Here is a 20,113-nt window from a genome sequence, read left to right on the forward strand (position 1 = left end):
AACCTTCTCAGGTAAGATGGAGCGTTTCACAGCCTCCATGGTACCAAAAGGTGTATGGTCAGCCTGCTCTCAGCCTCCCAAACTGAGGACGTGTATCGTCACTGATCTTATTCTCCAGGTCTCTATGGGTGCAGCGCAAAGCTGTGGCCACGTCAGACCCAGCTGTTTAGGACTGAGCCTGGCCGGGACACATTGGTCAAGGTGCCGAGCCTTGGCCATTGTGGCCCTCGCCCTGGAGACTCTGTCCTGGGCTTGGCTCCAGGGTAGGACCCAGGTACCCCATTCCTGTAGGGTGCACTGGACTGTTCTGCTACTTGAGGGTTCTGTGAATTGCTTTTTGGTCCTGGGTGTGGGGGCCATCTGCCATGGGAGACCCTACCAGAGGCAAATTTCTCCAGACAACATAGTCCCGTGATCACTGGGACACACAAATCCCTCCACGGTGATGAGGTGGTGATTCATGCAGGGATGCCCGAAAAGTAAATCTTTAGAAGATCGTGCTGCATTGACCTGTTGCAGGTGAGCCAATGAGTGATATTTATGATTTTATAATTCTGGTTCTTTTCCTTTCTTCAGTTTTTCCTACAGTTGCAGCAGACAGCGGTCTCACTCGGTGAAGAAGCTGTACCCGGAGGCCTGGGCATCATGGAGATGGGTCGTCTGGCTTCTCTCGAGGGCTCTCTGTTTGACGGTCTCTTAGCATTGCTGGATCGTTTAAAAGGAGATATGCTGGGAAGACTGCTGGATTTTCTCATGAGAGAAATAAAAGAAAAAGCCAAACCATATTGCCAAGAAAGGTGAGAATTACCTGTTGACGACAGGCTAAGTCTTTGTATTGTTTTACAAAATTTAAAATCAAGTTTTAGCTTTCAGACATCTGTGTAGATTTAGATTAACGGGACAGCAGTCCAGAGGCTTCACAACCAGAACCTGGTTTAAAGATTTATTTTTGTGCATTAAAGTAATCCAGCGACAGTTTGTCTCAAACAATTACTGTTTAGAGTTAATTTGGGAAACTTTGCTTTCCAAATCGTAAATGTATACATTAAACGAGGGCTTATGTTGTTTCACAGTAACTGCAGGACGCTTTGTCCTTCTGCTTCCAAACAGTCAAAAGTCATTTAATATAATTCCATACATCAGTTGTAATGCTTTTAACAAATGAAACTTGCTACGTAGATCTACAACAGTACGATGAAGCTTAAAATTTATATCGTAGTATCACTGAAGGTGACGAGCCTGACAGCTGAAGGCGCTGCCTCTCATACTACTTTTAAATATCCTGGAAACCACGAGTAGACCAGCAATCTGACAGTGAAGTGCTCTGTTGCTGTGTTATGGTACTGTGTTAACAGGGAGCCAATGAAGGGAAGCCAATACAGGAGAAATCTGCTCTCTTTCTAGTCCCTGTCAGGACTCTTGCTGCAGCATTTTGGATTAACTGAAGGCTTTTCAGGGAGTTTTTAGGACTTCCTGATAATAATGAATTACAGTCGTCCAGCCTGGAAGTAATAAGTAGTAAGAGTAAGCATCTGGTTATTTTTCTAATATTTTTAGGTCAAAATAACAATAACCTCAGTTTGATCTGAATGTGTCAGCAAGAAAACAGAAATACCAGGTGAACTACGCGAAATCTGACAGTGAAACAGGTGAGCCTCATTCCAGTGTTGCAAAAGAAGGAGGCGCCACCTTGTGGTGTCATCCAGCATCGCAGCATATTCACCTGGCTGTTATATTCCCCCCCACCTTTACAAGAGCTTGTAAATAACCACATAACACATGTTTATGTCTGACAGAAGGAAAAGTAATAATAGTTACTGTTGTTGTTGTATAAAGTTAAAAGCCTGAAATGCTCGCGGGCCTGTGCCAGTGTTGGCTGTATTTACACTGTGGGGCTTTGCAGGACAACACTAATAAAAACTTCACATTATTTTGATCATTATTTTTATTTATTATCATTTCTTGAGTCCTTTTAATATTTTTTCAGCCACTAAGAAATATAATAAAGTCCCACATTACAGAGTTTCATTAAGTTTTTAGCTGTTACTCTGTTCTTCACTTAGGTGGTTGTCCCTGCCGTCACAACAAGACCAGTCCACCATGTCCCTGTCCAGTACAGCATGTCCCATGATGCTGTGCGTTAGGGACAGACTGTTGAACCTTCATCAGGTGCTTGGCTTTTCTCTGTTTCACCTGGCCTGGCAGGGCCTGGCGGAAAGACTCGACAACTTTCTCTACCAAGATGTAAGCAGTCAGTGCTCACTAAACCCACCTCACTGTTATTGTCCTTAATTTGTGTCAGAGCGTGCAAACAATAAACGTCTGCTCAGTGTGGAAGTGTGATGGAAGAGCAGCTGAGTCAAAACTGCTGAAGGTTCCCACCAAACGCTGCAGGCTGCTCTTTGCATTGGTATATTTAATAAAACTACCATAAGAGTAATGTTTACTTTATTGATCCCCGTGGGACCCGTTCACTCAGTGAAGCAGTGGGCAGTCACTAAGCAGGCGCCCAGGAGCAGTGTGCAGGGACCTCGCTCAGGGGTACCTCAGGGTAGCTGTTCGGTGGGTTCGAACCCCCGACCTTCTGATCATGGGGCGACCAGTCTACCTACTGACCTATTCCTGCCATGAAGCCGGCGTGTTGAATATATCGGTTGAATGTTGACATTTTTGAAAGATGTTCTGTTGAGTCACTTTCAGGCCATTTTTTCACACATTGAACATGAATATTTCAAAAACAATGAAATATTAAATGTTCACCCTTTCTTGGCTCTGGTCTGTTTTTGGGACCAACACATTTAAAGATCTCTGAAAATTTGCCAGTTAAAAATTTAAAGAGAAAGAAATTGGTCCAGGACTTCTTTCGTGCAGTGACGTCTCTGAACGATACAGAGTTACATTGTAAAAGACTGTAGAATACTCCAAGTTGTTCCCTGTCCAGACATTTGCTCCTAAATAAAAACAACAAACAAAAACATTTTTGAAACCAAACTAAATGTAACCTTTCAGTTTGACTTTACAGTAAATACAGGGAGTGCAGAATTATTAGGCAAATGAGTATTTTGTCCACTTCATCCTCTTCATGCATGTTGTCTTACTCCAAGCTGTATAGGCTCGAAAGCCTACTACCAATTAAGCATATTAGGTGATGTGCATCTCTGTAATGAGAAGGGGTGTGGTCTAATGACATCAACACCCTATATCAGGTGTGCATAATTATTAGGCAACGTCCTTTCCTTTGGCAAAATGGGTCAAAAGAAGGACTTGACAGGCTCAGAAAAGTCAAAAATAGTGAGATATCTTGCAGAGGGATGCAGCAGTCTCAAAATTGCAAAGCTTCTGAAGCGTGATCATCGAACAATCAAGCGTTTCATTCAAAATAGTCAACAGGGTCGCAAGAAGCGTGTGGAAAAACCAAGGCGCAAAATAACTGCCCATGAACTGAGAAAAGTCAAGCGTGCAGCTGCCAAGATGCCACTTGCCACCAGTTTGGCCATATTTCAGAGCTGCAACATCACTGGAGTGCCCAAAAGCACAAGGTGTGCAATACTCAGAGACATGGCCAAGGTAAGAAAGGCTGAAAGACGACCACCACTGAACAAGACACACAAGCTGAAACGTCAAGACTGGGCCAAGAAATATCTCAAGACTGGTTTTTCTAAGGTTTTATGGACTGATGAAATGAGAGTGAGTCTTGATGGGCCATATGGATGGGCCCGTGGCTGGATTGGTAAAGGGCAGAGAGCTCCAGTCCGACTCAGACGCCAGCAAGGTGGAGGTGGAGTACTGGTTTGGGCTGGTATCATCAAAGATGAGCTTGTGGGGCCTTTTCGGGTTGAGGATGGAGTCAAGCTCAACTCCCAGTCCTACTGCCAGTTTCTGGAAGACACCTTCTTCAAGCAGTGGTACAGGAAGAAGTCTGCATCCTTCAAGAAAAACATGATTTTCATGCAGGACAATGCTCCATCACACGCGTCCAAGTACTCCACAGCGTGGCTGGCAAGAAAGGGTATAAAAGAAGAAAAACTAATGACATGGCCTCCTTGTTCACCTGATCTGGACCCCATTGAGAACCTGTGGTCCATCATCAAATGTGAGATTTACAAGGAGGGAAAACAGTACACCTCTCTGAACAGTGTCTGGGAGGCTGTGGTTGCTGCTGCACGCAATGTTGATGGTGAACAGATCAAAACACTGACAGAATCCATGGATGGCAGCTTTTGAGTGTCCTTGCAAAGAAAGGTGGCTATATTGGTCGCTGATTTGTTTTTGTTTTGTTTTTGAATGTCAGAAATGTATATTTGTGAATGTGGAGATGTTATATTGGTTTCACTGGTAAAAATAAATAATTGAAATGGGTATATATTTGTTTTTTGTTAAGTTGCCTAATAATTATGCACAGTAATAGTCACCTGCACACACAGATATCCCCCTAAAATAGCTCAAACTAAAAACAAACTAAAAACTACTTCCAAAAACATTCAGCTTTGATATTAATGAGTTTTGTGGGTTCATTGAGAACATGGTTGTTGTTCAATAATAACATTATTCCTCAAAAATACAACTTGCCTAATAATTCTGCACTCCCTGTACACTTGATGTTCTTCTTATGTCAGTTTTGTAGTATTGAGCTTCCAGCACAAACGTATCTCACCAGCTGATCGTGTGTCACAGAAATGCCGTTGTATTAAAAACGTGTCTCAGTGTATAACTTTATATTCCTCTGGCAGGTGATCCTCTGTAACAACTTCAGTGATGGTGGAGCGGCTCAGCTTCAGTTTGACATGACCCGAAATCTGTTTCCTCTCTTTGGTCACTACTGCAAAAAACCAGAGAACTTCTTTAAGCAGTAAGTGCGTGTGTGTGTGTGTGTGTGCGTGTACGTGTGCGTGTGTGAGGGTGGGGTAGGGGAACAAGAAGCCCTGGGTACCACAGAGTACAGGCTCAGGAAACAAATACTACGGTAAATGGACGCCGTTGTAACTGATACTGAGTTATCAGTTACGATGGCTGCGTCATACAGAAGTTTACAACTGTTCAAAATCACATTACATATATGCAAGATTATATAACAGGTCAAGACATACGTCTTTATCCCAGATTTGTTACAAAAATACAGAGAACAAACACAACAGCAGGAACCAGTAATGACTGTAGACAAACGTAGCTGGTGTGGGGGGATCTGGGCACCTCTGCTTGGGCTGCTGCCCCCCACAGACACACTGCAGTGTCACACTGCTGAGACCTAAGAGCGCATGTCAAAGGTGTTACTCATATTTGAAATGATATATTTTGTCCATCTGCTCTGTCTTTCTGCAGTGTAAAGGAGGCATGTATCATCTTGTGCCTTAATGTGGGCTCTGCTATTCTGCTGAGGTCTCTCATAAAAGAGTCTGACATGACCAGAGACTGTGCAGGTACGGGAGATCCTCCACCCGAGTCGGCGCTGAACGAGCTCGGTGTTTTCTGTTTGGCGCCGTGTGACGTGTTGATTCTCCTCTCTCTGAGAACCTCGTGGTATCCCTCCTGATTAGCACAGTTTACTCTTTCTTTTGGTCATTAGCATTTATGTTCCTCGTAGCTTTCAGAGTTGGTCATATGATGTTCAGTAAGTTCATTATTCGTTTCATCTGTTCTTTCATGGGGTATTTAATGGCTATGACATGAGATGACCCAAGTACACAACAACTGTATAAATAAACCCAAGTTGTGTAAAACAGTTCTTTTGTTGTTTTTGTGAGAGACACGCACACGCGCGCGCGCACACACACACACACACACACTGTTTTGGACAAACATAACACAAGTAAACACAAAGTGCAGTTTCTAAATGAAGGTGTTTATTATTAAAGAAAAGAAAAATCTGTGTCGCTCCCTCTTGTAACATAAATCAACTGTGGTGTATCACATCTTTGGAAAGCAGAGATCAGTTTCTCTAACCACACCCACTCCTGACCACACCCACACCTGACCACACCCACACCTGTTCTCAGTCAGCAGATCATTTAAATAGAGCCTGCCTGACAAAGTGGAGTAGACCAAAGGATCCTCCAAACATCATGCGGTCATTGAAGGAAAATCAGGAACAAATGAGAAACCAAGTAATCAAGATCTCGCCGTCTGGAAAAAGTTATAAATCCATTTCTAAATCTCGGGACTCCAGCGAACCACAGTGAGAGTCATTCACCGCGAATGGAAAAAACCTTCCCAGGAGTGGCTGCTGAGCCTAAGAGCACAGCGACAACTCGTCCAATAGATCACAAAACACCCCAGAACAACATCCACAGAACTGCAGGCCTCAGTTAAAGCAGCGGTCTCCAACCTTTTTTGCGCCACGGACCGGTTTATGCCCGACAATATTTTCACGGACCGGCCTTTAATGTGTCGCGGATAAATACAACAAAATAAAACTAGTACCCATACCGAAAAAAAGATTTATTCATAACACACGTGAAAAGACCCAGGAAAACAGAGTTAACAATCAAAACGATAACAAAATAACGCTGAAAACCGATAAAAACCCTGAAAACCAAACATTTCACACCTGAGCCTCAACTCTCGCGGCCCGGTACCAAATGACTCACGGACCGGTACCGGTCCGAGGCCCGGGGGTTGGGGACCGCTGAGTTAAAGTCAGTGTTCATGGCTCCATCATAAGAAACTGGACAAAGTGTCCTGCATGGCAGAGCCCCAAGATAAAAACCACTGCTGAGCAACAGGAACGTAAAGGTCATCCTGATGACCCCCGAGATACTCTGTGGGCTGACAGACAACAGTTCAACTTTTTGGAAGGTGTGTCCTGTTACATCTGGTGTAAAAATAACATTTCAGCAAAGGAAGATCATGCCAACAGTAAAACACGGTGGTGATAGTGTGATGGCCTGATGCTGTTCTGTGGGAAATGGAGCCACGAATTCTGCCGTCGACCAAAACATCCTGAAGGAAAGTGTCCCAACATCTGATTGTGACCTCAAGCCCACTGCCAGTTATTACAGACGCTGAGGGGGCCCACCAGGGGGCCATCAGCGTTTGGATTTTTATTCCCCTTAAAATAAATGCATTCATTCAGAAACTGCATTTTGTGTTTACTTGTGTTATATTTGTCTAACATTTGATCTGAAACACTTTTGTTGTTTTTATTGGACTAAATTAATTCTAGTTAATTCTTTGGTGTTTACTTTTTCACTTCTGTTCTTCCTCTCATGTCAATTCTCCACAATACTTTGACAATAACAACATATACTGCCAAAATATTAATGACAGAGGTTGCTATTTTTCTGTATCCAGATTCATTTGAAGATTTGAATAATGTAATATCTGAATGTAAGCTGTTAATCAATCTTCACAGGAAAGACGTGCAGTGAAAGGACAAAGCTACGTCCATCGATTACGTTTCGCCCTGTGGGCATGGACGAATAGTCACCCTGTTACTCTGCAGGTCAGTCTGAATGTGACAGCACAAGACCGTCTGCCCTTTGTATACGTGAGTGTGTTGGTGAACGTGCAGCAGAGTCACGTGAAGCAGCAGCTCCACCAACAAACATCTGAGTGAATCTGTGGCAGACGTGTACACACACACACACTCACACACACACAGTATATTATTGCTATTGTGTCACTGCAGCTGTTATGTCCAAAGCTACGTTCTTATATCACACTGTGGTTCACTGTTGTGGTTTTATGGCCTCACTTCTGTCTACACCAACCACCTAAAGAGCTCCAAAAACCTGCCTCATTATAAAAGGAGCTCAGACATCTAGACCCCCACAGCTGACTCATTATCAGTCCTCAAACATACGTTCACAGAAAGGCTTTCTAAAACTTTTATGTCCTGTATTTTGTGTATCTTGTTCTGTAAGACATATTTTTATGTTTTCAAAGCATCCTGGAGAAACATCTGACAGAAGCTCAATATTACGATCAGACGTAACATCTGTTCGGTAACATAATGGTGTAATGGTGTAAAGTTTATTAGTATTATTACCGACTGAGTGTTGCTGAGATGATCCACACTTCTTTCATCTCTACTTCAGTGGAATTTTCTGGTATGTCTTGATGCTCAATCATCCAGGTAAGTGTTTCTTACCTGGATTTTTTTTTTTAACCTTTTACTTTTGCTCTTGACATTTTTACACAAATGTTTGTACTTTCTTCTCCTGACATTTTCAAAATGGTTTCATTTCATGAGGTTTAACCCAAAACATACAGTTTGTCCATTGGTTACAGTGCTATACTCATGGTCAAAGTGGGGCAGAGGGATCCAGAACAGCATTTTTAGTCCAGGTGTCTTTAAGTTAAGGTCTCAATAATCCAGTTAAAGACAAGAGGGACCATAAAGGAAGTAACATTTTTTTACATGGAAGGTAATGCCAAATATCTATCAGCACATTTCTGTCAGCTCAACAAATATCAGCAAACTCATAAACTCTCCTTGTGCATTTTATCACACAGTGTGTCTGCCAGCAACAACCAGTGTTGCCAACTCCTCAGTAAGGAAAATCGCTATTGGTTGTCCTAAAAGTCGCTAGAAGTCGCTACATGACGTCATCACCTAATTTGCATAATTGGTCATGCTAATCTAATTGTAACCTATGTTGTTGGAGAGAGAAATAACATCGTGGAAGAGACATAAAGTGAGTAAAAAACGTCCTAAATGCATTTAGAGTTTATTTAGAACTACAAATTAAATTTCTTTTAGCAATTATTGGTTTTTTTTAATGTCACAATTCCAACCCTGCTCCTCCTTTTTAGCGACTTTTTTTTAGAAAAAAAAGTCGCTAAGGGGTCTGAAAACTCGCTAAATATAGCGACAAATCGCTAAGTTGGCAACACTGGCAACAACCTGTACTCAGAAAATCTGCTGGAGTTCACAACAGAAATGACTCGTTTCCACTGATGTTAGGCTTCCTGTTATGTACTGTGTGCGACAGGCAGGATCGGTGGACCCAAAGTGGAGACTCACGGAGTAAACTCAAACTCAGATTTAATGCTACACGGCAGAAAAACAGAAAGCTCACTTAAACTAGAAACATTAAAAGGGCTTAAACAGGCAGAACACAGAGCATGAAATGACCAAAGGGCTACACAGAGGGATAACGAGGGAATGGGACACAGGAGGAGAGCACAGCTAAGAGAAATTAGACCTAACGAGACAAGGGAAGCAAAACTAGAAACACTGACATGAGACAGACTTTCAAAGTAACACAGGAAACACAGAGATGCAGACTTGACAAGGAGATACAGCTGACAGAGGAGTCAGAGCAACACAGAGACAGAAACCAGAAGACTAGAAACTCCAACACTGAACCCCAAAGACTAGAAATAATAATAAAAAAGACAAAATCAAGTTCAATAATAATGCAAAACTCAGCACACTGGGTCAACGACCCAGGTACCCTCACATGCAAAAGTTGATACAGTGGAACCCCGGTTTACCCCATTTAACGAAGAATTCAAGTTACGGAGGCACTTAACGGCAACATTTCTGCCCGTGGTACGGCAAAATGCCCGCGTAACGAAATAGATAAAATAGAAAATCAAAACAAATTAAATTCCATAATGTTATGTACATGTACGTATGTATGCATGCATACGCATGCTTTCTTCAACCTCCACCACCTCCTCCTCCACCAAGAACTTCGTCTTCAGCCAGCATCGCCTCACTCAAAAGGTGATGGAAAAAGGAAAAAGACCCTCTGGAACGAGTTAATTTCGGGGTTCCACTGTATTCTCCTTTATTAATATTATTTTATTATTATATTCATATAGCACAAGGTTCAGTTAGCTTCAAACAAAGACAGCTGGTAGAAAAATCCTTCAAACAGCTACTTTATACGTCGTACTTTGAGTACATTTCAGTACCTGTACTTTTTCACATTTAATTGGATCAGTGAATCAGTGCTTGAACTTTTACCCCAAATTTTTAACACGCCTATCTGTACTTCTACTTAAGTTGGGGGCGACCGTGGTTCAGGGGGTTGGGACGCTCATCTGTAACCGGGAGGTTGCCGGTTCAATCCCCCTGCTCTCTCTGTCCTGGTCGTTGTGTCCTTGGGCAAGACACTTCACCTACCGCCTACTGGTGTTGTCCAGAGGGGCCGATGGCGCGATATGGCCCCTCGCTTCTGTCAGTCTGTCCTACAACTGTAGCTGCCTCCACCAGTGTGTGAATGAATAGTGGAATTGTAAAGCGCTATATAAATACAATCATTATTATTACTTAAGTAGAAGTATATATGTGTATCAGAAGCTTTGTAATAAATGAATAAGGTAACTATATAATTAATAATCAATTCACTCTATAATCAATCTGATAACAAAACTTCCTCTATTGTTTCGTGAAGTTGCTAAATGTTGGTGATACTCTGAGGTCTTTGAACATCATGCTGCTTCTGGTCAAGTGTGGATGTTTTTCAGTTTCAGAGGTGGTACAAAGTACAAATACTTCATTACTGTACTTAAGTAGAATTTTCAGGTAACTGGACTCAAGTATTTCTTTTCTGACAACTTTTTATTTTAACACCGATATCTGTACTTTCTACTCCTCAGATTTCCAAAACAGGTCACTTTTGGTTTGAGACATTTGAGGGGAGATTTCTGGCGTGCTGGACATTTGCTCAGTGGGCCGATGCACTTGCAGGCTCATCGGTCATATTATTACTTTTTCTTAGTAGATACAATTTTATATGTTATGGGCCGGTGTTGTGCCGAACAACAAAAATGAAGATTGTCTGTAAATGGTTGTAAATGACTTGCTGGCCTATAATCTGTGACACAGATATCAAACATATCTCGTGTCAGTTATTATTATTATTAAGTTATTTTAAGGCAGAAACAGCATTTCTGTCACACAGTTGTAGCTGCAGTCCTTATGTGGCAAAGGGACTTTATACATATATTCTTTATTCTGAATGTGACTTTTTCAAAGATCAGGCCAAGAGGACAACAAAACTTGCAATGAATGTAACATTAATATAACGATATTTTGAGATATTGATTATAATGTAGAAGACAGAGTATGTACAATTACGCAGAGTCATAAAGATACTTGCAAAACAGGTAATTTCCTGATGTTATATCTATTATATATGTTATATTTGCCCATGGTAAATTCTCTTGACTGCATCTGTATCAACTTGTGCAACGATGTTAGACATCACTCTTTGGTACAAGACTGGGACTTGTAGCCCGTCCAACAGAAGAGGAGGGGGCACAAAGCAACTGGTGATTTCAAAAGGAGCTTTTCTATAAGTTCAACAAATATCAGCAAACACACAAATCGTTTGTGTGCAGCCTGTCGCACACTGTGTCTGCTAGCTAAAGGCACAGCTGATGTATTTCTCAAGGAGGGAAAAGAATAAAGATAAAGAATAAGGGAAGAGATAACTTCACTCTGAGATGCTGAAAGACAAGACAGAAGAGGAAGACAAGTGGTTATATTTAAAGATAAGGACCTTCACTGTAAGGTGAGTATTTAAAGTTTGCATAAGTCCTCATTCTGTTCTGCTGGAGGTTTCTTCCTGTTCAAAGGGAGTTTTTCCTTCCCACTGTTGCCAAAGTGCTTGCTCATAGGGGGTCATATGATTGTTGGGTTTTCTCTGTGTGTGTTATTGTAGGGTCGACCTTACAGTATAAAGCGCCCTGAGGTGACTGTTGTTGTGATTTGAATTTAAAATTGAGTTCCGTCTCCTGCTGTGTCTGCTTTTGGGTCTGTTTACAAAACACACTGGCGTACACCGCCATGAAAGTTTGAAGCCTAATCCTGAAAGATAAGATGGGGCCTGATTATTTAAGACCTTGTATGTGAGGAGCAGGATTTTGAATTCTGGATTTAACAGGAAGCCAATGAAGGGAAGCCAAAACAGGAGAAATCTGCTCTCTCTTTCTAGTCCCTGTCAGGACTCTTGCTGCAGCATTTTGGATTAGCTGAAGGCTTTTCAGGGAGTTTTTTGGACATCCTGATAATAATGAATTACAGTCGTCCAGCCTGGAAGTAATAAATGCATGAACTAGTTTTTCAGCGTCACTCTGAGACAGGATATTTCTAACTTTAGAGATGTTGCACAAATGGAAGAAAGCAGTCTTACATATTTGTTTAATATGTGCGTTGAAGGACATGTCCTGGTCAAAAATGACTCCAAGGTTCCTCACAGTGTTACTGGAGGCCAAGGTAATGCCATCCAGAGTATGAATCTGGTTAGATACCATATTTCTAAGATTTTCAGGGCCGAGTACAATAACCTCAGTTTTATCTGAATTAAGAAGCAGAAAGTTAGCGGCCATCCAGGTCTTTATGTCTTTAAGACATTCCTGCAGTTTAACTCATTGGTGTGTGTTATCTGGCTTCATGGACAGATAGAGCTGGGTGTCATCTGCATAGCAGTGTAAATGTATGCTATGTCTTCTAATGATGCTGCCTAAGGGAAGCATGTATAATGTAAACAGAATTGGTCCTAGCACTGAACCCTGTGGAACTCCATAATTAACCTCAGTGTGTGAAGAGGACTCTCCATTTACATGCACAAACTGGAGTCTCTGTATTTTCACAGTATTATTGAACATTTAAATCACCTTGAAGTGATTCTTGTTTTGTGCTATATAAATGAAACTGAATTGAATTTAGTCGATATAAATTTCCTCTTATCAAATATTAAGCATAACTTCTGCTTAGTGAATTCAGCTGTGCTATAACCTTAAATCCAGAGTTGATGCTTGAAATAACATTGTGTTGTAACAGTTTTTGTCACAGAAGACAGTGAAGTTCATGCAGTGTAGCTCTGTTACAGACAACAGTTTTGTAGAAGAGCCTGGCCCATCCACTATATAATGTATATTATTAAAAAAAAGTTTGTCACAAATATGCATTTTAAAAAAACTGACAAACATGTTTTGAAACACTGTGTTTTATTATTTATTATTGTGTCGCCCAAATCACAGCATAGGTCAGTATTAATGTTTCTCCGCCCACCCTCCCTCTCTTTGATATTAGAGTGTAAAGGGGAAACTGTCAGACCCTCACATGAAGCATTCAGACTTGGAATAGGAGCACATCTGCACTCTCTGCTCTAAGACAGGATCTCCTTCTCTGCAGGATGCCTGGAAACATCCGATCAGGTATTTCAGGAACAGAATTGTGCATAAAGGAGGTGAAAGGATGGACTGTATCTTTATCTGCATGTAATCCAATCGTCCCTGTGTGTGTGTGACTTTACAGTGGAGTTTTAGTTCCTGATTTTTCGTCTTACCTTAAATATAAAAAAAAAATACATCTACACTTTCAAAAGGTAGGTTCTTTAGTAATAGATTACATTCAGTTGAGACTAATGTTTTGAATTGTCCTTTGTCTCTCCCAGTCTCTGTGGTCTTGGTAGGTTTGTTGTGCTTGATGTTCTGCAGTCAGCCGACCAGTCTGGATGCAGCCCCCCTCTGCACGAATGCCGAGGCTGGGTGTCACGTCCTCTCCCTGGCTAACCTGTTTGACCGGGTCATCCAACACTCAGCCAGAATGCACGGCATTTCAAATGACCTTCACTCTGAGTTTGTACGTTTCTTCATTGCAGTCGTCAGAAAAAGCTTTTTAAACGATATTTAATGAACAAGCTTGATTGTGACATGAGGATATGATATTCTGTCTGCAGATGCCTTTTAACTGAGACATTGTCAGGTTTACATAAAGTAGTCAATCAAACACTGCATTATCAGTTTATTAGATACACGTACAGTCATTCTGTTAGAACAGCAGAATCCAACCTGATGAGACAGTTTTTCAGTCTAATTAAATGCAAGGATGAACTTTTTTACTGTTAACTGAGCTGTACGAGATGTTTTCACAGTTCGCCCACACTTGCTAACATAAATGGCACAAATCTGTATCATGTATAGTCTGCTATGCTGTTTACTGTTAAGATTTGGCGCCATATAAAATAAAACTGAATTGAATGTGTGATAAAGACGCATCTATTGTATAGACAGACACCAGTAAGGATACAGAGATAGCAAGACATCGTATTAAGTCATTCATTGCTTTTGTGCTCCAGGCACATTAGATGATATTTAACCTCTGACATTTCCTCTGACATTTCATTCATGTTTGTCCTCCCAGGAGCTTTACTTCCTGCCCAGTAAGAATCAGATTGGCCGGGTCAGTCGCAACTGTCACACGTCTAACATCCTCACCCCAAATGGAAAGGAGAACGCTCAGAGAATGGCGGTAAATTCACCTTTTTCAAAGTTAATCCCTCTCAACTATGCACATCATATTTACACCTGGAGTCTTGTCATGTGTTTCAGGTTCTTTCTTTTGTTGCCATAAACAACATTATATCTGTTTGAAACATTTTTTCCTTTCAAATGATAAAGAATTTTGTACATTTGTCTCCCTTTGTTCTTTATGATATTACAGTAACACTCAGTGGTACAAATCCCACTCTAGTCACACCCATAATTTACATGTATGTCACTGCAGAGGGAGGAGCTGACGGAGGTGATTCTAAAGCTCCTGGTGGCATGGAGGGACCCTCTGTGGCATTTCCACCAGAGCATGACGCACTTCCACGACTTCATTGACTTCAGCTCCAATAAATCTCTTAAAATGAGTGATATGGTGCATGAGCTACGGAAAGGAGTACAGAAAGTAGTTGAGAAGGTACTGTGTGTGTGTGTGTGTGTGTGTGTGTGTGTGTGTGTGTGTGTGTGTGTGTGTGCAAAACACAGCGGAGGAAATAAATATTTGTCCCCCAAAGAAATGAGCAGTACACACTTTCAGTGGTAGTTTGAGTTTCTCTGTCAGCTCCATGTTAGATGATCCTTCCACACATTCGTTCTCATCAGAAGGATTCAGCTGGTCACTGACAAGCTTCAGACACTTTGTTGAACGGGGGTACTGCACAGGCTTTTGTGTTTAGGGTTACCAACGATTAGCTTGATTGCATTCAGAATACTTTATTAATCCATAAGGACACTATATGGTTACAGTTGCTCAGTACAGTAACAGTAACAGACTCAACTATTCAAACAACACAATATGTTACAGATTTACAAATTTAAGAAATAGCACTAATATATACAAATCACTCAATTATAAATATAAAGAATATTACAGAGGTGTAATATTTATGATTGACATTTGACTCTAACCTGTGAACTTTGTCATTTGCTATTTTACAGTAGAGCGTGTGCGAAAAGATGTAACTATTGCAGTGTTTACAGTGTGTTCAATGAAGTTGTACAGGGAGATGGCCACAGGCAGGAATGACTTCCTGTGTCGATCAGTGGTGCATTATGGGCAGTGTTGGGAAGGTTACTTTAAAAATATATTCCATTACAGATTACAGAATACATGCCCCAAAATGTATTCTGTAACGTATTCTGAATACTTTGGATTACTTAATATATTATCATGCTTTTTACAACTACCTGAATGTACTATTGCTGTGATTTATTACTGTTACTAAAGGTCCGCGGCTCCGAACCGTAGTAAAGGGACCTCTGGCTAATACCTCGGGTTCGTGTCGGGCTCGTAGCCGAAAACTAGCTTTACTTTGTTGTCGGGGTCAACTCTGCTAGCGAGAGACAGAGAGAGGCGTCGAAAGGCTGCTCCGACGGAACTTATTGTTTCTGAGGAAAACAGGAACACAGCGTACAGTCGAGTCTTAGCTTACTTACAACTGGGCTGGTCAGGCTCTCTTCTTGGCTGCAGTGGTTATTATTATATTTACATGCTTCCAGCTCCCGTTTCTGCTCGGTGACAGCTCCTACTTTTCCTTTTTCTCCCTCCTCGCTCACAGACACATAACGGGTATGGCAGTCCATCCTCCCTGCAGCACGGACTACACTGCCCATCAGGCTACATTCTTTAGAGCTATGCCTGTAGCATTCTGCCTGTTAGCTTAGCACAACAACAACAAAAAGGCGCTCTCTCACCCAGGAAACACGCAGAGAGAGAGCGTCACCCTGTAACCATGGCAACCGTAACGCTGCCGCCTGGAACTACTGTCAAACAAAACCCAAACAGTCCTGACCCACCACAATATGAAACAGGAAAGTACCGCAGTTTAATCCATTTATTTCAACAAAGTAACTGTATTCTAAATACCACCTTTTTAAACGGTAACTGTAACGGAATACAGTTACTCATATTTTGTATTTTAAATACGTAACGGCGGGACATGTATTCCGTTACTCCCCAACACTGATTATGGGTAATCTCAGCCTCTCACTGAGCGTGCTCGTGTGGCTAGCCAGCACGTCATGGAGTGGGTGGGAGGTGTTATCCAACATTGTCTTTATCTTGGACAACATTCGCTTCTCTGACACCACCCTACAGGAGTTCAGCTCCGTCCCCACAGCGTTACTGGCCTCTGCTACCCTCAACCTGCCGTCCCAGCATGCATCAGCACAGAGGATAGCACTGACCACAACAGACTCATAGACAATCCTGAGCATTGTTCGACAGATGTTGAAGGACCTCATGCACTACTACCCTAGCTGCCTTGAGATCGTTCTCCTGTTGTTGTAATCACTGATGTGAGCACAGACTGACGGTGACCAGCAGATGTTCTTGTAGTATATTTAAGCCTGTGAAGGGCAGCAGTCTAATCTATGATGTTTCACACAGCTCTGTGTTCATGTTCATGTTCAAATGCTTATTTTCCTGTAGTTAAAATGACAACCAGGGCAGAAACAGAGACACAGAGCGAGACAGAGGCACTGATGTGTGTGTACTAGCATATGCACAGTTTAGATTGTCTATGTTTGTGTAGTACTTTGTTTTGTAATTTTTTTTACTTAAGTGGGTGAAAGAAACTAAATAAACACACAACAACATAAACAATTTGTCTTATCCATATGTTTTGTTATTTTCACACCAGATGCAGATGTTGGGAATATTAAGTAACTCTGTCAGCAGCCTCATGTCTCCTGAGGCTTTCTTGGCACCAGGCAGTGCTGAGTGGCGCCTAATGAAAGACTACGAGCTCCTCTACTGCTTTCGCCGAGACTCCAACAAGGTCCAAAACTACCTGAAGATCCTGAAGTGTCGTATTGTTCCAGAGGATGGATGTTAAAAGCTAGAAACTCTTGACAAAGCTGAAGGTTTTGTTTTCTACTTATAGAGAATCAGAAACATCTCATCATGACTGCAGTGATACAACGGCTGCCCCGTCTGTCTGAATGTTTTCCATCCTCAGAAAATGTTAGGTGACAACAGACAGGGTGCGATGAATGCACAGAATCACTAATTATTATAAGAGAAACCTGTAAATCGTCTGTTTCAATATATTATATAAATATTTCAAAATCATGTCTTTTTTGTTGTTTCTACAGAAAAGATGCAGAAATACACTGAGGTCACATCATCACAGCATCATGACAAATACTAAAGATGTTCTGTCCTAATAAATCTGAAACATTGTAACTAAACGTAAAAAACAAAGACAGTAAAGGACATAAACAAAAACAAAAACATGACACCTAAAGCATTTATTTATCGAGGGATAACAGACAGTATTACATATGTCTGACAGTCTGAAGCAGATTGTTAAATCATTTTAAGAGAAGTTACTGATTTCAGTCTATGGGATGAAAAACATGTTGGTGGTTTCTCATGTTTAATTAAAAAAGAAGCATGTTTACATATATGATGATGATGATGACTTAACGGTTTTCCTGAAGCCAGCTGACCAATGAACCGCTTAACTGGTGATTCTTAACTGCCCACAGGTGTGGGTTAGGGATGTGAGTCACCAGTCTGTCTCCGTGTGACAGACTGGTGACCTGTCCAGGGTGTAGCCTTGCCCTGTGATAGGCTTCAGGCCCTCGTCATCCTGGTAAAGAAGAGCGGAAGAGAATGGATGGAAGAACCGCTCCATTTAACATTTACCAAAAGCATTAAAAACATCCTCACACATACATGTAACAGCTCAAAACAAAGAAATGACACAAAAGGAGCTGACCAAGTTTCTAGGAATCAAGCAAAGAAACAAGGTTTGGAGGCCTATCTCCCCCCACCACCCCCCCTGCCGGTGGCAGACGCCCTCAGACATCGGTGCGTTGGTGGGTCTTTGTGTCCGGGGGTGGGCGCCCAGGTACACACCGGCTCACTCCTTGGTGGCTGCTTATCGGGGCCTGGAGCCTGGGGCTCACTCGGGCCACTTTGGGGTGGGGTGCCCTCGGCCTCTTGGCCTGGGGCTCGGTCACTCTGGCGCAGCTGGCTGCCGGCGGAGCTCACGGGCACGTCGCTGCAACCCCCCCTGGCTTCTGCTCCGCGGCTGCTGAGTGACCCCTCATCTGGGACTCTCCTCAGCTCTTTCTGGGACAGTGGCGCGGCTGCCCCTCTGTTGGTCTTCCTTGGTCTCTTGTGTTCTGAGGGCCTCTGGATGTCTGGAGCCTGGATCTCCTCCATACCTGCTTCATGCCCTGGAGGACGGGGCTGTGGCCCCCCCACACCCTCTAGCAGATCATTACATGAAGGAACCTTTTAAAAACAAGCGCGTTCATGCTCACAGGTGTACACACGGGTGCTCACACACACAAACTACACCCTTTTTGGCTCCTACCTCAAAGCACACTGTGCGCTGTCGATCTTACGTGCTGCACAATAATATTATCCCCGTCCCTCTTCCCCGCTGTTTTTCTTTCTCCCTTTCCTTTTCCCCAGTCAAGTCTGTGTAGCAAGTGAAAATTAAATGAAATAAACAATAAAAGGTGAATCAAATAGACCAATACGGCAAGGCTGGGATGGTCCACTTGGTAAAGTAAATCCGTTGGTTCTTTGCCTTTAGACAATAATTCTGATGGCAAAAGAGCCAAACAGGACAGGCGGAGAAAAAGAAAAGAAACAAGCAAAGAGCTCGATAAAACCTCAAACAATGAGGAGAGAAATCCTGACCTTATGGCAGTGCAGTCAAAACAGGTTAGGATAGGCAGCTCCACCCGTGGGATTTGGTGGAGCAGGAAATTTGCATCATTGATGTGCAGCTGACACATGTGCAGCAGCTGTGATGCTGTCAGCGTGGAAGCTTTGCAGCAGTTTGATATTTGATGAAGATCTCGATGGATGCTCAGGAACTCAGAGGAAGATCCTCCTGTTTGTGTGGACGTTGTGTTTTCAGTGGGATAAGGATGATCTGATATCCTCGTGTTGGTGTTGTTCCCAGACCATCATGAAAATGTTGTTCCAGGTTCAACATTGCAAGTGACCAATCACATTGTTGTGACGTTATTCTTTTGCGCGCCAAGCCATTCGTGCATTTATGAAATTCCAATGTTGCAAGGACAATATCAATTCTGCTTACCGTTTATTAAACGGTTACGGTCAGGGTCAGGGTCCGTTGATCGGCGGACAGAGGCGGTTTCACGCAGCTTAAGTACAGTTTTTTGTTTTACGCCGGTTTTTCCCGAAGTCGCAAAAGTATGACGTCACAACATTCTGATTGGTCACTTGCAATGTTGATCCTGGAACAACATTTAGTATGATGATCTGGGAACAACACCAACACGAGGATATCAGATCGTGCGTGGGGGATAAGGATGAAAGATGAATTATAGTTCGTCTCCCTGCTGAGAGCCTCGGTGTGTCGGTGCACTGGTCTGTTGAGGACCACTTTAAGCCCTGGCTGTTTGTAGAAGAACACTTCATGACCTTTCACCTCACCTGTCTGCTTCACAAACTGTGGAAAGCAGAAATCATATTAGCGAGTCACGCTACAAGTCTGCGAGCAGCAGTAATCTGTACGCTGATCTAAGTTTCAACTACAGGAAGCTGAACGAAACACGTGTGTGTGCTCATCCTGTGCTGTGGTCCAGAGATTGGGACCAAGACTGTTTAACCATTCGACACGACAACACAACTTCTGGCAGCGCAGCGGCAAGAAGGTCCTGAGTTCGAGTCCAGCATCAGGCTGCGGTCTTTCTGAGCGGATACTGTCAGGCATTTGTCGTGTGTGTTATAAACACACACTTAAACATTTACACTTTGTACAACTTGGATACATCGACTTGCAATTTTCATTATTAACTATACAAGAATTCCTCAGGTACATACTCTATATAGATGATCATAACTGACATAAGCAAGTACTCAGTCTTAGCTGTGCTTACAAATGTTTGCTATTAA

General features: G+C 42.3%; 2 protein-coding genes across 5 annotated transcripts in view; both read left to right on the plus strand.

Moving 5' to 3' along the window:
- The window catches only part of rint1 (RAD50 interactor 1), a 28,071-nt gene extending 20,109 nt beyond the window's left edge, over nt 1-7,962 (plus strand). For 2 of the 4 annotated variants that reach the window (XM_084910769.1, XM_084910772.1), the window contains 4 exons: nt 577-797; nt 2,064-2,244; nt 4,731-4,849; nt 5,320-5,719. In XM_084910769.1, coding sequence (XP_084766895.1) covers nt 577-797; nt 2,064-2,244; nt 4,731-4,849; nt 5,320-5,530 — 732 coding nt within the window. In that variant the 3' untranslated portion in view covers nt 5,531-5,719. Of the gene's footprint in view, nt 1-576; nt 798-2,063; nt 2,245-4,730; nt 4,850-5,319; nt 5,720-7,348; nt 7,551-7,881 lie in introns of those variants that run through there. The other 2 variants (XM_084910771.1, XM_084910770.1) reach the window with 2 other exon arrangements.
- Nucleotides 7,963-12,321: 4,359 nt separating this feature from the next.
- prl2 (prolactin 2) lies at nt 12,322-17,299 on the plus strand. Its single transcript, XM_084910775.1, has 5 exons — nt 12,322-13,113; nt 13,353-13,540; nt 14,102-14,209; nt 14,465-14,644; nt 16,869-17,299. The coding sequence occupies exons 1-5, from the start codon at nt 13,092-13,094 to the stop codon at nt 17,061-17,063; spliced, it is 693 nt and encodes a 230-aa protein (XP_084766901.1). The 5' UTR covers nt 12,322-13,091; the 3' UTR covers nt 17,064-17,299.
- The last annotated feature ends 2,814 nt before the right edge of the window (nt 17,300-20,113 follow it).

The sequence above is a fragment of the Perissodus microlepis genome, chromosome 17 (genome assembly GCF_051167445.1).
Source record: "Perissodus microlepis isolate ML-2025 ecotype Zambia chromosome 17, ASM5116744v1, whole genome shotgun sequence".
Classification (NCBI taxonomy): domain Eukaryota; kingdom Metazoa; phylum Chordata; class Actinopteri; order Cichliformes; family Cichlidae; genus Perissodus; species Perissodus microlepis.

Excerpts from the sequence above, each read along its gene's own strand:
- prl2 (XM_084910775.1), top strand. The coding sequence starts at position 13,092 with ATGCCTGGAAACATCCGATCAG. Across the intron at positions 14,210-14,464 it reads AGAACGCTCAGAGAATGGCG|AGGGAGGAGCTGACGGAGGT; the intron begins GTAAATTCACCT and ends ATGTCACTGCAG. Across the intron at positions 14,645-16,868 it reads TACAGAAAGTAGTTGAGAAG|ATGCAGATGTTGGGAATATT; the intron begins GTACTGTGTGTG and ends TTTTCACACCAG.